Source organism: Oryx dammah, unplaced genomic scaffold (genome assembly GCF_014754425.2).
Source record: "Oryx dammah isolate SB20612 unplaced genomic scaffold, SCBI_Odam_1.1 HiC_scaffold_26, whole genome shotgun sequence".
NCBI lineage: Eukaryota > Metazoa > Chordata > Mammalia > Artiodactyla > Bovidae > Oryx > Oryx dammah.
Genome location: NW_024070210.1, coordinates 93,824,565 through 93,837,283, shown reverse-complemented (window position 1 = coordinate 93,837,283; position 12,719 = coordinate 93,824,565). Strand labels below are relative to the sequence as shown.

Here is a 12,719-nt window from a genome sequence, read left to right as displayed (position 1 = left end):
CAGATTATATATGATTTTCCATAATTTCTTCAAAATTATAGATAAAATAGACAATAAATAAAACATAATATTTGAAGAATAAAAACTGAAGCACATTTCAGTTAAAATTTCTGCTTTTTTTTTTTTTTGGTGCTTTCATCCTCCCCTCCTCACCACCTTCAAGACTTAAATTGTTTCTATCCCTGTCTTATTTGACATATTCAATAGCAAAGTAAGTTTGGCTACACAGTCTCTCACTCCCCTTCCGCATGAAGCATTCTAAAATAGAAGCCAATCATGGGCAAAACTCTATTTTTGTTATTAAGTTATTCCTATATGAAAGTGTATGATGTTTATGACTACATTAAAGTAAAAATACAGATCATCTCTTTAGTAAATCTGTATCAACTTTACTTTTACCTCCATAGCACTCTTTGAAGATCTATTTTTCAAACTCAAGGGTAAAATACAAATATAAAATTGGTTTCCAAAAACATACTTGGATTATCTGTTTCTAGTACCTATAAAGGTTTGTGCTGCTAAAGTTTTGCTGCTGCACAGTGAAGATCAAAATCAACAAACCTGCAAAGGCAGAAATGTAACCTCTATGGGAATTGCTGATATTGTATATTTTTATGTCCTGGGGTTTTAAGCAGACAATTCAAAATCTGCCAAAAACTAACTCTAAATGGATTGTTAAAATATACTGCATTGGCTCAGAGAAATCTTTTCTTTACTGTTTCCTAATTCAACAGGTTTGAGATTGTTTGGCTCTTAACATCTTCTAAACTCCACCATTACAAGCCCTCCCTGAGAACTTATCCATGCAGGATAAGCGCCCTGAGATTTACCACCACTTAAGACAGCGACTTAAAATAAGGACAAATAGACACAAAAATAAATTTACCTCTACTGTAGAGTGCACTACCCCACTATGTTCCTATTTCTTTGGCTATACTGCTACTTCCAGTCATTCAGACTCAAACCCGGCTCAGGATTCCAGTACTGCATGGACAGAGCAGTGGATACAACATCAGAGAGGCTCAAGTACTTTGCTAGCTGTGTGACAAGTTCTGACAAATTATTTAACTTCATCCTATTAAACCCTTAAATCTGACTCTTATCTTTTTTCAAGTAATCCAATCAAATTATCAGGGGCTTTCCTGGTGGCACAGATGGTAAAGAATCAGCCTGCAATGCAGGAGACCTGGGTTCAATCCCTAGGTCAGGAAGATCCCCGGGAGAAAGGAATGGTTATCCACTCCAGTATTCTTGCCTGGAGAGTTCCATGGTCAGAGGAGCCTGGCGGGCTACAGGTCATGGGGCTGCAAAGAGTCGGACACGACTGACCAAATAATATTTCTGGGTTCCTGAGCAGGCTTAATAACCTTACCTCTGATATCTTCTGCTTTTAATTTCATAACTTACATAATCTTAATTATTAGGCATATTTTGCTTATTTATCTTACATATTAACCTCAGTTAGTCACTAGCTACAAAACTTACATGAACTGATTGCCTATAATAGCAATTGTTTAGACTGGTATACCGTAATCCTATCTTATATTCAATTACTGCCTCTCAGAAAACTAGTAACTGTGTGACTACAGTCAAGTTACTTATCTTCTGTTTGTCACACTTTACCTCTTAAAGTTTTTTAAGATTAAACAAGAACAGACTTAGAACATTGCCAAGCACATAGTATTTTCTCAGTTGGAAGCAGAATTATGCACAGCTAATGAAGCTCTCTATACAAGGGATTTCCCAAGCAAGAATACTGAAGTGGGTTGCCATGTCGTTCTCCAGGGGATCTTCCTGATCCAGAAAATGAACCCAGGTCTCCTGCATTGCAGGCAGATTCTTTACTGGCTGAGCCATCAGGGTTCCCCAAAAATGAAGCTTAGAATCCTTCAGAGAACCTCACAAGAACAGATCCCTTTCAAAGGGACAGACAAGACACAATTTTGTGCCCATATTTTTATATTATTTTCTTATAGAAAACCCAATAATTACATAAACTTCAGGCCCTTTACCCAGAAAGTGTTAACTCGTATTCACAACCAGAAGGCAGACTTTTGCCTTTTCTCCTACCCTCATAACTTTTCCTCACTCTTCCCCATTCAACAAAGACAAGGCAATACACAGGCATGGTGGCTCAGACGGTAAAGCGTCTGCCTGCAATGCGGGAGACCTGGGTTCGATCCCTGGGTCGGGAAGATTCCCCTGGAGAAGGAAATGGCAACCCACTCCGGTACTCTTGCCTGGAAAATTCCATGGACAGAGGAGCCTTGTAAACTACAGTCCACGGGGTCGCAAAGAGTCGGGCACGACTGAGCGACGTCACTTCACTTCATAACTTTTCCTCACTATTCCCCATTCAACAGAGACAAGGCGATATACAGGCACTGCAAGAAAATTAAATAATCCTGCTTCCCATAGTCCAGCAAGCATAAATTCAGGAGGAAAAAAAAAACACATTTATAATAAGGATCAGAAGCAAGTCACTCATAAAATGCTATAGGAATGAATACCTTACTATATTCATAGGAGATAACACCCTTGAGGAAAGGAGTGCTGGGATGGTTGGCAAAATAAAAGTCTTCATAAAAACAACAGTCGAGATGGACTCCAGAGATGGACAGAATTTCAGCCAATAGTTAGGTGTGAAGAAAACATCAGGCAAAGATAAGGTAATAAAGTTGGAGAGAATTCAGAAGAAATTGGGTAAAATTTATCCAGGCTTAGTTGCTCTCAAGTCCATCTAAGGCCTGAATCTTTTCCCATCCATAACCCAACTTGACATTTGTTACAACCACCTAGAATTATTGTCAACCCAGTATTTTTGGAACTTAACGTGTCTGAAGAAACAAGCCTGTAGAAAATATGTTCATATTAAAAAAACTCTGGGCTGCTGTATTTCTCATACAAGTTTACTCTACCACCACCATTCCAAATTCACTCCATTTGTGGAGGAACAAAACAAGTTAGCATTAGGATTTAACTGCATTACTAAACAGATGGAAAAGAACAGACACTTGAGTTCTAACCCTTGTTTAAAATTACCAAGTGAATACAAAGATTCAAAATATATATGTACTTGAAACTTAAAAACATACATTCAATATAAAACATTCTTGATGAAAAAGCTTCCAAGAAAACATAGTATCCATAAATTGCTAAATTTTAGGGAAATTTCCTCTTAGCTGTTAACAAGAATACCAAACCTACATCCCTATTGATTCCAGGTACACAGCAACATGGAAGTTATTTGCCTACTAAAGAAGTGATCAAACACTACATCTCTATGCACTTAAATATCACGGAGATAAGTCTTCCTTTTTTTTTTTTTTTTTTTTGGTCATAAAGTATACACTTACTACACCGCTCTGCCTAAGTGATACTCAGATACACACAGCGCTTACGCCACACTGGTGACTCCACCCCTCACTACAATCCTCCTACCCCACAAAAAGGGATAATCAATAGTTCAAAAGTACAGCTTGCTTTTGTAAAATACTTAACACACTACAATACTAATCTGATGAAATTATCGGAAACACTGAGAAGCAAAAAAGATTCATAACAGTCCAAAGGGAAATGTACACTCACCACACATGTTCAATCCAGATTTCTCAATTACATCTAATCCAGAGAGACCCTGGGGAGTTCCACCTTACTGAAAACTTTTCACTGAAAGTCCAATAATGATTACAGTATCAACACACACTGTAATTTTTCCATACACAAATAAAAGTTAACACGTGCAAGCCTTAGTTTTGACATACTCATGCCTTTTCTAGGTCCTTTCTCAGCCTTCTAAAGACAATATAAAAGCCTAATATGAAACGATTACACAAACGATGTCCAAAAGCTTAGCCAAAGTCTGTATACTGGAAGCATGGTGATTTCTTAATAGGCAGAGGCTGCACATGATCTAGTATCTTATGACCAGCCTATTCAAAGACTGGACCCTGCTCCCCTTCTCCAAGTTAACTGCCAGCTCCAGCCATTTCTAAAAGTTTAACAGAAAGAGAAAACGAAGTAAAAAAACGCAATGTGGATCTTATCACAGCAAAAACCTAAAAGAAAAGGAAAGAAAACAAAACCTTAACAACAAACCCCAAACCACGTACTACCAACGGAAAAGATTACCCACCTTCCCTCTTAAAACCGGCCTCATCCATTTTCGTTAACTAGCTTTCAAATTCTACAAGTGACTATCTGCTTCGTAAAAATTTTGGAAAAAATGTTTTTAAAAAAATACAGGAAAAGTAAAATGTCTTTTCCTAATTCTGCCCCCTGTCTGCAAGAATACTTTGCTAAATAAATAACACTATTCTTGGACTAAATAAATGTCGGTTTCCATTCTGACATGTTTCAAGTTACTATGAATATTTCTTGTACCTACCACCTGCCGATTCAATAGCTCCCTCTAAATTGGGGTAAAAGGTGAAAGGAAAGTACAAAGAGTCCTCCTCATTTAGATCTCTCACTACATCTAGCCTGGCATAGTTTCCCACCTCAGATTTCAGCACCAAGCCGAGTTGCTCCTGCTTCCTTCTCAAAAGCTGCGTCTACAAAAATCCCCCACCCCTGCTCTGCTCGGCATCTCTGGACGAACCTCTTTGGAGAGGTCTGATCTGCAGTTTTACCGTACTCGTTCCTTCGGATACTGCTGTTGCTCATCGCGAATTCCTATACCCAGGGCGGCTGCCGCCCGGGGTCCTGAGTCGCGGTGCGCATCCCGTCCCCAAACTGGATGGATCTCCGCGTTCGGACGCGCTTCCGCCGGTCCTAGGCCGCCGAGACCCAGGGTAGGCGAAGAAGACCGTCCTCTTCTGCCCCCACCCCCACCGCAGCCCCGGTCCGGACACTTCTGCGGCAGGACTCGGCCCCACACCCCGGGCCCATTCCGCAGCCCCCGCCCCGGGACAATCCGTGTTCTCGCTGCCAGCCCCACCCCGTGCCCTCAGCTGCTCGCCTCGCGGCAGGTGAGTCCGGGCAGGGGGCCCCTCAGCCTCGCGGGCTGCTCACCTTGCTGAGGACTCCGCAGCGCTCCACCGGCGGCCCGGACTCCGTCTCCGGATCCTCCTCCGAGCCCGACGAGTTCCAGCTCTGGTTATCCGACATGGAGGCGCGACAGCCGAGCAGGAGACCGGCCCCCGCTCCCTGAGCTGCGCCGGTGGAGGCGCCCAGTCCCCGGGGTGAAGGGTCGGGGGTTGGCGAAGGAAGGAGTGCCCGCTCCGGTGCAGGAGAGAGCGGGAGGAGGGATGGAGTCCGCCCGCCGCGCCGCCGCCGCCGCCGCCGCCGCGCCTGACACCGAGCGGACCGGGGAAGGAGGTCGAGGGGCGAAGGAAGCCTGCCCTTCCAGCCGTCAGCCGTCGCCGTCGCCGTGACCCCTGCGCTGCGCCCGGCGCCGCCGCCCAAATTTGGCCCCCTCGATGCCAACCTCGGGGGAGAGGAAAAGAGGAGGAAGACGGGAAGAGGGAAAACCCAGCTGCAGAGACCCAGGTCCACTCACACCTCCGCTAGGCCGCCATCTTCCTGCCTAGCCCACTATTTACCCTCCCTCCCCTCTTCCCTCCCTTTCGTCCTCCCATTCTCCCCCTGCTCCCCGCCCCGTCCCCCTCCCAACGTCTGACGCGTCACGCCGAGGCTCGGAGTTCCCTCCCGCAACCTACCTCCGGCCTTCCCGGGTGACGCCGGGTAGGAAAGTAGGAGGAGCGGAGAAAGCAGAAGGCGGGATGGGGACCCCGCTGTGCTGCATTCTGGGAAGGACGCTGCTCCGTGCGCCGCGCAGCCTCCTGGGAGTTGTAGTCGCGGTCCCGAGGCAACTGGTGAGTGGTCCGCGCCGGGAAGGCTGGTCGCCTTGGGGACCGTGAGAGGGAGGGTGGGCTTCGTTTGATAGTTGCGTGACTCGTCCCCTGTGCTACGCTCCTATCTGTGTCTAGCGTGTTTATGACGAACCCGCCGGGCTTGTGGACCGGGACGTGAGACAGCTGCGGGAGATGCCCGGGCCTGCCCTCCGTGGCCGTTTCCCAAAAGCCGGTTAGCATCTTGCCGCTTGCCTGGGCAAAAGCATACCGGGCTTTTCTGCCTCAACCACGGGCCGGGGGGGTTGCGACCTCTCTAATGACAAGGGCATTTCTTTCCGTCAAACCACCTCTGCAAATTTCGAAGATCTTCCGTCTCGCTCTTTAGAAGTTAGACTTCACCTGAGGTTTCCCAGTTTAGAAGGGAGAATTTTTAGTCCCTTCTCACCGGAGCAAGAACTTTTCTTTGTTAGATTTACAAAGTTTTTAATTGTGGAAAGTACTTTTGGAGATGTCGGAGAATAAATGACGTTGAAGAGTTTTTAAAGGAAAATAAGAATGTAAGGTGAGAAAGATTAGATGAGACTTCCCTCATTGTCCAGTGATTGGGACTGCGCCTAACAATGCTGGGGTGCAGTTTCGATCCTTGGTCGGGGAGCTAGGATTCCACATGCTTCGTGGCCACTTCCTTGCATAACAGAGATGAAAGTGCAATCATCTTATTGAGTAAAAACGGGTTAAGCAGTAGGAGGTTGGCTTTGCCTGAAGACTAAAATTGAATTGGTGGAAAGACTGAGAGAAGATCTAACAGATTTCGTTTTGCTTTTTTGCATATATTATTAAGATAATTTTTATGGGGAGATCGTTAACTTTGTAGCATCAATTCTTTCATCTTGTTTGCTTCTTTTCCATCTTGTCAACTTCCTAATAATTGCCAGCAGTACAATTCCTTATTAAACCTTAGCAAGAATACCTGTTTACTGCAGGTGACAGGAGGATAGAAGTGAAATTTTGAATCTGTGGGAAAAGGCACAGTGGCCAGAAGACTCTAGTCGCCATAGAGGTCAACTTACTGGAATCGTCAGGAAAAAAAAGGAATGATAGAAAGGGTTTTGTTTTCCTAGATTGACACAAAATGCTGAATCTGTTGTAAATCAGTTTCAAATTATTTTTCTGTTGTGAAATCAAGTGAAAATGCATAATTGAAACCATTCAGATGAATAAAACTTTGAGATAAGCTTTTGAAAATACTTTTGCAACAAGTTAATTAAGAGATAATCCCAATTTTGTCATTCAAAACAGAAAAATAGAAAAATTCACTTAGCACATTTTCCCTCTTTATTGAATTACTAAATTATATCCCTGTCTATGGGGTCGCAAAGAGTCGGACACGACTGAGCGACTTCACTTTCACTTTATGGGGTCGCACAGAGTCCTACACGACTGAAGCGACTTAGCAGCAGCAACAGCATCAGCAGCAGCTCAGCTGGTAAAGAATCCACCTGCAATGCAGGAGACCCCGGTTCCATTCCTGGGTAGGGAAGATCCCCTGGAGAAAGGATAGGCTACCCACTCCATTATTCTTGGGCTTCCCTGGTGGCTCAGCTGGTGAAGAATCTGCCTACAGTGGGGGAGACCTGGCTTCTATCCTTAGGTTGGGAAGATTCCCTGGAGAAGGGAAAGGCTACCCACTCCAGTATTCTGGCCTGGAGAATTCCTGGGTTACAAAGAGTTGCACACCACTGAGCCACTTTCACTTCACCTTTAGAGTGTCAAATGTGGCAAATTTTGCTTTGCCTTTCAATTACCTAATATAGTTGACTTCCTATCTCTGATTCTTTTAACTCTAGGTTTTAAAATGTCATAAGTCTCAAGGAAATGATTATGAAATGTTGAAAAATCCACTTCATAATGCAATTTATCAACAGATTCATGAGAACATCGTATATATTTATTTTTAAATTGAACCTTCTGTTGTTTTTTATGAATTTCTAAGTTGTGTGGTTGTAAGCACCAATGCTTACATCACCAAGTTACCCACTTAATCAGTAGGGAATTGTTTAATTGTATTTAGAGTTAATGAGAGAAATTGCCTTTTTATAAAAGCTTCTTTGTGTGTGTCTCTGTACTTACACGACTATTTTTTAAATGTTTTTAAGTACAGAAGGATTTTTGTACACTGATCAGAATACCTTTCTAGAAGTTGGGATTCTCTTCTGTTAATGGTAAGAAACTGCAATACAAGAATGAAATATACAAGCTTTCTCTTTATTCTGTTGTGAGAATGATAGCTTCTGAGTTTTCTCTCTTACTTAGAACCGTCCTCAACTTTATCAATATTCTATATTGTCTCTTAGAGTAGTTTTTTTTTTTTAACTTTTAAACTTGAATTCACCTGTTTTAAGAACAACCACTTGGTCCACTGTTTTATTTAATAGTTTTTCTTACCCTTATATTTACATGATATGCAAAATCTCCATATATTGTATCTAGGTCTGTTTCTGGACTTCATTCATTTTTGTTGATCTATTTGTCTATAGCTGTGCTATTACCATACTGTTTTAATTATTTAACTTTATTCTATTTTCATATATATAATAACAAAACTCCTAATGTTCTTTCTCGTTTGGATATTTTTATATATCTTCTCTTCCAGGTGAATTTTAGAACGTTTTGTCAAATTACATGAAACAGTCTATTGGAATTTGGATTAAGAATGCACTTAATTTGTGAAGCAAATGACATCTTTGCAATATTAGTTCTTAGCCTTGGTTAGATACTTTATATACCTGATCTAACTTACTCCTTAGAAACCACATAATGTGAGCATTGGTTGGCTTCATCTTAAGGATAATGAAACTGAAGCTCAGTGCTGCCAAGTAACTTACCCAGTGCCAAATAGCTACTAAGTATTGGAGTTAGGATTTGAAAACAGATCTGATTTTAAAGGTTGTACCATTTTCTTTGATTCAGGAGACCCCTAAAGATGGGAAGAATTGTGTAAATAATATATTCGGTAGATGAGTATATCAGAGCAACTGTGCTCTTAATTCAGTTAATGGTTTTGAATATCTTTTCACTTACCCAGCCCTTACATCTATGCTGTCTTACTTAACCCTAATGTAGAATTTACTATTGCTCTTCTATTTCCATTATTGTTTATAATATAGAAATAATATATTACTTCTTTTTCTAATATAGAAACACTATATTATTTCTATTTCTAATATAATTATTTCTATTTCTAATGTAATTATTTTCTATTTCTAATATAATTATTTTCTATTTCTAGTATGTCTTCACATGAAGACACTGAACCCAGAGATTTTAAATAACTTTCCAAAGATCATACAACATCAAAGAGAATAGTTGTTGTTCAAACCAGCATCTCTTGCGTCTTCTGCACTGGCAGGTGATTCTCTAGCACTGACCCATCTGGGAAGCCCTGTCATCCCACTAGAATTCTTCTTTCTCGCCATCTTCACCTTGCTTCATTCTCCCACCTTTTTCTGTCTACAAAACTCCAATCCCAAAGCCTTCATCCCTGCCTCCCTCTCCCATTGGAATGACACAAAAACCAAACACCTAGCGGTTTTACTAATCACAAGGTAGGGGTCTAGAAGTAAATATGTCTTCTTGATGCTGGAATTATAGTAGCAGAGGATGTCCCAAGTTGAAACTGAGGTCATTGTCTAATATTTAAAAATGATGTTATAAAGAGCCTTCATTAGTCCACTCAGCCTGCCATAACAGAACACAACATGCTAGGTGGCTCTGGTCTTGTTCGGTTCAGTTCAGTTCAGTTGCTCAGTCGTGTCCGACTCTTTGCGACCCCATGAATCGCAGCACACCAGGCCTCCCTGTCCATCACCAACTCCCAGAGTTCACTCAGACTCACGCCCATCGAGTCAGTGATGCCATCCAGCCATCTCATCCTCTGTCGTCCCCTTCTCCTCCTGCCCCCAATCCCTCCCAGCATCAGAGTCTTTTCCAGTGAGTCAACTCTTCGCATGAGGTGGCCAAAGTACTGGAGCTTCAGCTTTAGCATCATTCCTTCCAAAGAAATCCCGGGGCCGATCTCCTTCAGAATGGACTGGTTGGATCTCCTTGCAGTCCAAGGGACTCTCAAGAGTCTTCTCCAACACCACAGTTCAAAAGCATCAATTCTTCGGCGCTCAGCCTTCTTCACAGTCCAACTCTCACATCCATACATGACTACTGGAAAAACCATAGCCTTGACTAGACGGACCTTAGTCAGCAAAGTAATGTCTCTGCTTTTGAATATGCTCTCTAGGTTGGTCATAACTTTTCTTCCAAGGAGTAAGCGTCTTTTAATTTCATGGCTACAGTCACCATCTGCAGTGATTTTGGAGCCCCCAAAATAAAGTCTGACACTGTTTCCACTGTTTCCCCATCTATTTCCCATGAAGTGATGGGACCGGATGCCATGGCCTTTGTTTTCTGAATGTTGAGCTTTAAGCCAACTTTTTCACTCTCTTTCACTTTCGTCAAGAGGCTTTTTAGTTCCTCTTCACTTTCTGCCATAAGGGTGGTGTCATCTGCATATCTGAGGTTATTGATATTTCTCCTGGCAATCTCGATTCCAGCTTGTGTTTCTTCCAGTCCAGCGTTTCTCATGATGTACTCTGCATAGAAGTTAAATAAGCAGGGTAACAATATACAGCCTTGACGTACTCCTTTTCCTATTTGGAACTAGTCTGTTGTTCCGTGTCCAGTTCTAAATGTTGCTTCCTGACCTGTATACAGATTTCTCAAGAGGCAGGTCAGGTTGTCTGGTAGGCTTCATTTATCCTTAATTATAGTGCTTCCCTCATGGCTTAGCAGTAAATAATCTGCCTGCCAATGCAGGAGACTCAGGTTCCATCCCTGATCGAGGAGGATCCCCTGGAGAAGGAAATGGCAACCCATTCCAGTATTCTTGCCTGGAAGATCCCATGGACAGAGAACCCTGGTGGGCTACAGTCCATGGGATTGCAGAAGAGTCAGGCATGACTTAGTGACTAAACAACAACAAACAAAATTATCTTTTAATAGGCCCTGTCTCCAAATACAATCACATTGAGAGTTAGGTCCTCAAAATATGAATTGAAGGGAACACATTTAGTCTATAACAGTGCTTACAGGTTCTGTATTCCCACAGTGTTTATTATTAAATGTATCAAAAGATACATTTTGAGTTAAATAGTCTTTTTTAGCTAACCTGGGAATTTAACTGTTCCTGGTAATCTTTATAATACTGTTCCCAACTGAAACATAATCAGTTAAAAACTGGGGATTTACATACAAAACGTGATTTTTAAAACTTAAGAATTACTAATCCGTGAATTAGAGGTAATGATCTATGAATAGCAACAGTCTAAAAACTAAAGTACAAGGGAACAAAATACAGCATATAAGCAATAATCTGGGTAATGAAATTATGGACCACTTGAATTTCCTCTTTGTACCCTTTGGTATGAAAAAAAGTATGTCATGTGAGTGTGTGTGTGCCTGTGTATCACTTTTATAATAGAAGAAATGGTTTAATTATAAACCATTTAATTAAAGATTAATCTCTACATACAGTGTTCTAAGTTAATTTTCAACTTAGAGTTGTTAATGTCCCTGTTTTTCCGTACATTTCCCTCTTTAACATAAGGAGAATTGATGATTACAGCATTTCTTAAGAATGCCCCATCATGTCTTCAGAGTTATTTTCCCCAAGCTGCCGACCCCTACTCACATTCTGATGCTCAGATAATGACAGTTATGTCATAACTGCTGTCTCACTGACAAGGATTGTATGAAACATCCCAAGTTTTGAAAAGTTAAAATATGAAAAAAAGATGTGCTCTTGAAGCAGTGAGATATGGTGCGATCGGCCTTCCCTGTCTATGGATTCCACATCCTTGGATTCAACCAACCTTAGGTCACAAATATTCAGGAAAAAAATTCCAGAAAGTTCCAAAAAGCAAAGGTTGAATTTGCTGCCCACCAGCAGCTATTTATATATAATTTACATGATATTTATATGTCATTTACATGAGCTATTTGTATATCATATTAGGTGTTATAAGTAGCTTAGAGATTATTTAAAGTATACAGGAGGCTATGCACAGGTTATATGCAGATACCACACAATTTAACATAAAGGGCCTGAATACTCATGGATTTTGGTATCCGCAAAGAGCCCTGTAACCAATCCCCTGTGGATACTGAGGGAGGTCTGTACTTGCTTTTTAAAGCATTTCCCCTTCTTTTTTCCTCCCTATGAGGACTATTTATAATTTTTAGAATATAAAAACATACATATAGTCCCCTACTTAGAATGATTTAACTTAGGATTTTTCGACTTTATTTTTTATCTTTTCCCAGGCTAGCAGTGTGCAATATGATACTCTCTTGTGCTGTCGAGCAGTGTCAGTGAGTCACAGGTCCTAGTTAGCCATGTGATCATGAGGGTAAACAACACAATTCTGTACCCATAAACCCGTTCTGCTTTTCACTTTCAGTACTGTACTGAGTAAATTACATGGTTTTATCAAGGCTCTTTGACTGAAGGGATCTGAAATGTATTTTGGGTAGCTCAAAGAAGAGATGTTATTTTAGAGATCTCTGACTCCTCAGCTGGGCCTTGTATGCATATTTCAGTCCTTGGAAAATGCAGTCTGGGTGTTTTTCTGTTCATCTGTGGGGCCTCATGGTATCTCTCATCTCTGTGTTCTTGTCTTCTCAATCTCAGTTTATTTGTGTCTTCATATCTCGTTTTGCATGTTGTCCAACTTGTTTTAACTACCTATCAGTTTCCAGGCCCTCTCGATGTCAGTAAAGAATCCGCCTGCAATGCAGGAGACCCTGGTTCGTTCCTGGGTTGGGAGGATCCCCTGGAGAAGGGATAGGCTACCCACTCCAGTATTCTTGGGCTTC

At 41.7% G+C, this 12,719-nt stretch overlaps 2 protein-coding genes across 4 annotated transcripts in view; one reads left to right on the top strand and one right to left on the bottom strand.

Moving 5' to 3' along the window:
• LOC120852610 (ceramide transfer protein) overlaps positions 1 to 5,761 on the bottom strand; it is a 122,554-nt gene extending 116,793 nt beyond the window's left edge. Inside the window, exons 1-2 of one of the 2 annotated variants that reach the window (XM_040225944.1) lie at positions 5,661 to 5,761; positions 5,014 to 5,416 (exon numbers count right to left, since the gene is read on the bottom strand). In XM_040225944.1, the coding sequence (XP_040081878.1) occupies positions 5,014 to 5,416; positions 5,661 to 5,746 (489 nt within the window). In that variant the 5' untranslated portion in view covers positions 5,747 to 5,761. Of the gene's footprint in view, positions 1 to 5,013; positions 5,619 to 5,660 lie in introns of those variants that run through there. The other variant, XM_040225943.1, reaches the window with a different exon arrangement.
• The window catches only part of LOC120852609 (DNA polymerase kappa-like), an 87,304-nt gene continuing 80,216 nt past the window's right edge, over positions 5,632 to 12,719 (top strand). Inside the window, exon 1 of one of the 2 annotated variants that reach the window (XM_040225942.1) lies at positions 5,632 to 5,816. In XM_040225942.1, coding sequence (XP_040081876.1) covers positions 5,724 to 5,816 — 93 coding nt within the window. In that variant the 5' untranslated portion in view covers positions 5,632 to 5,723. The remainder of the gene's footprint in view (positions 5,817 to 12,719) is intronic. The other variant, XM_040225940.1, reaches the window with a different exon arrangement.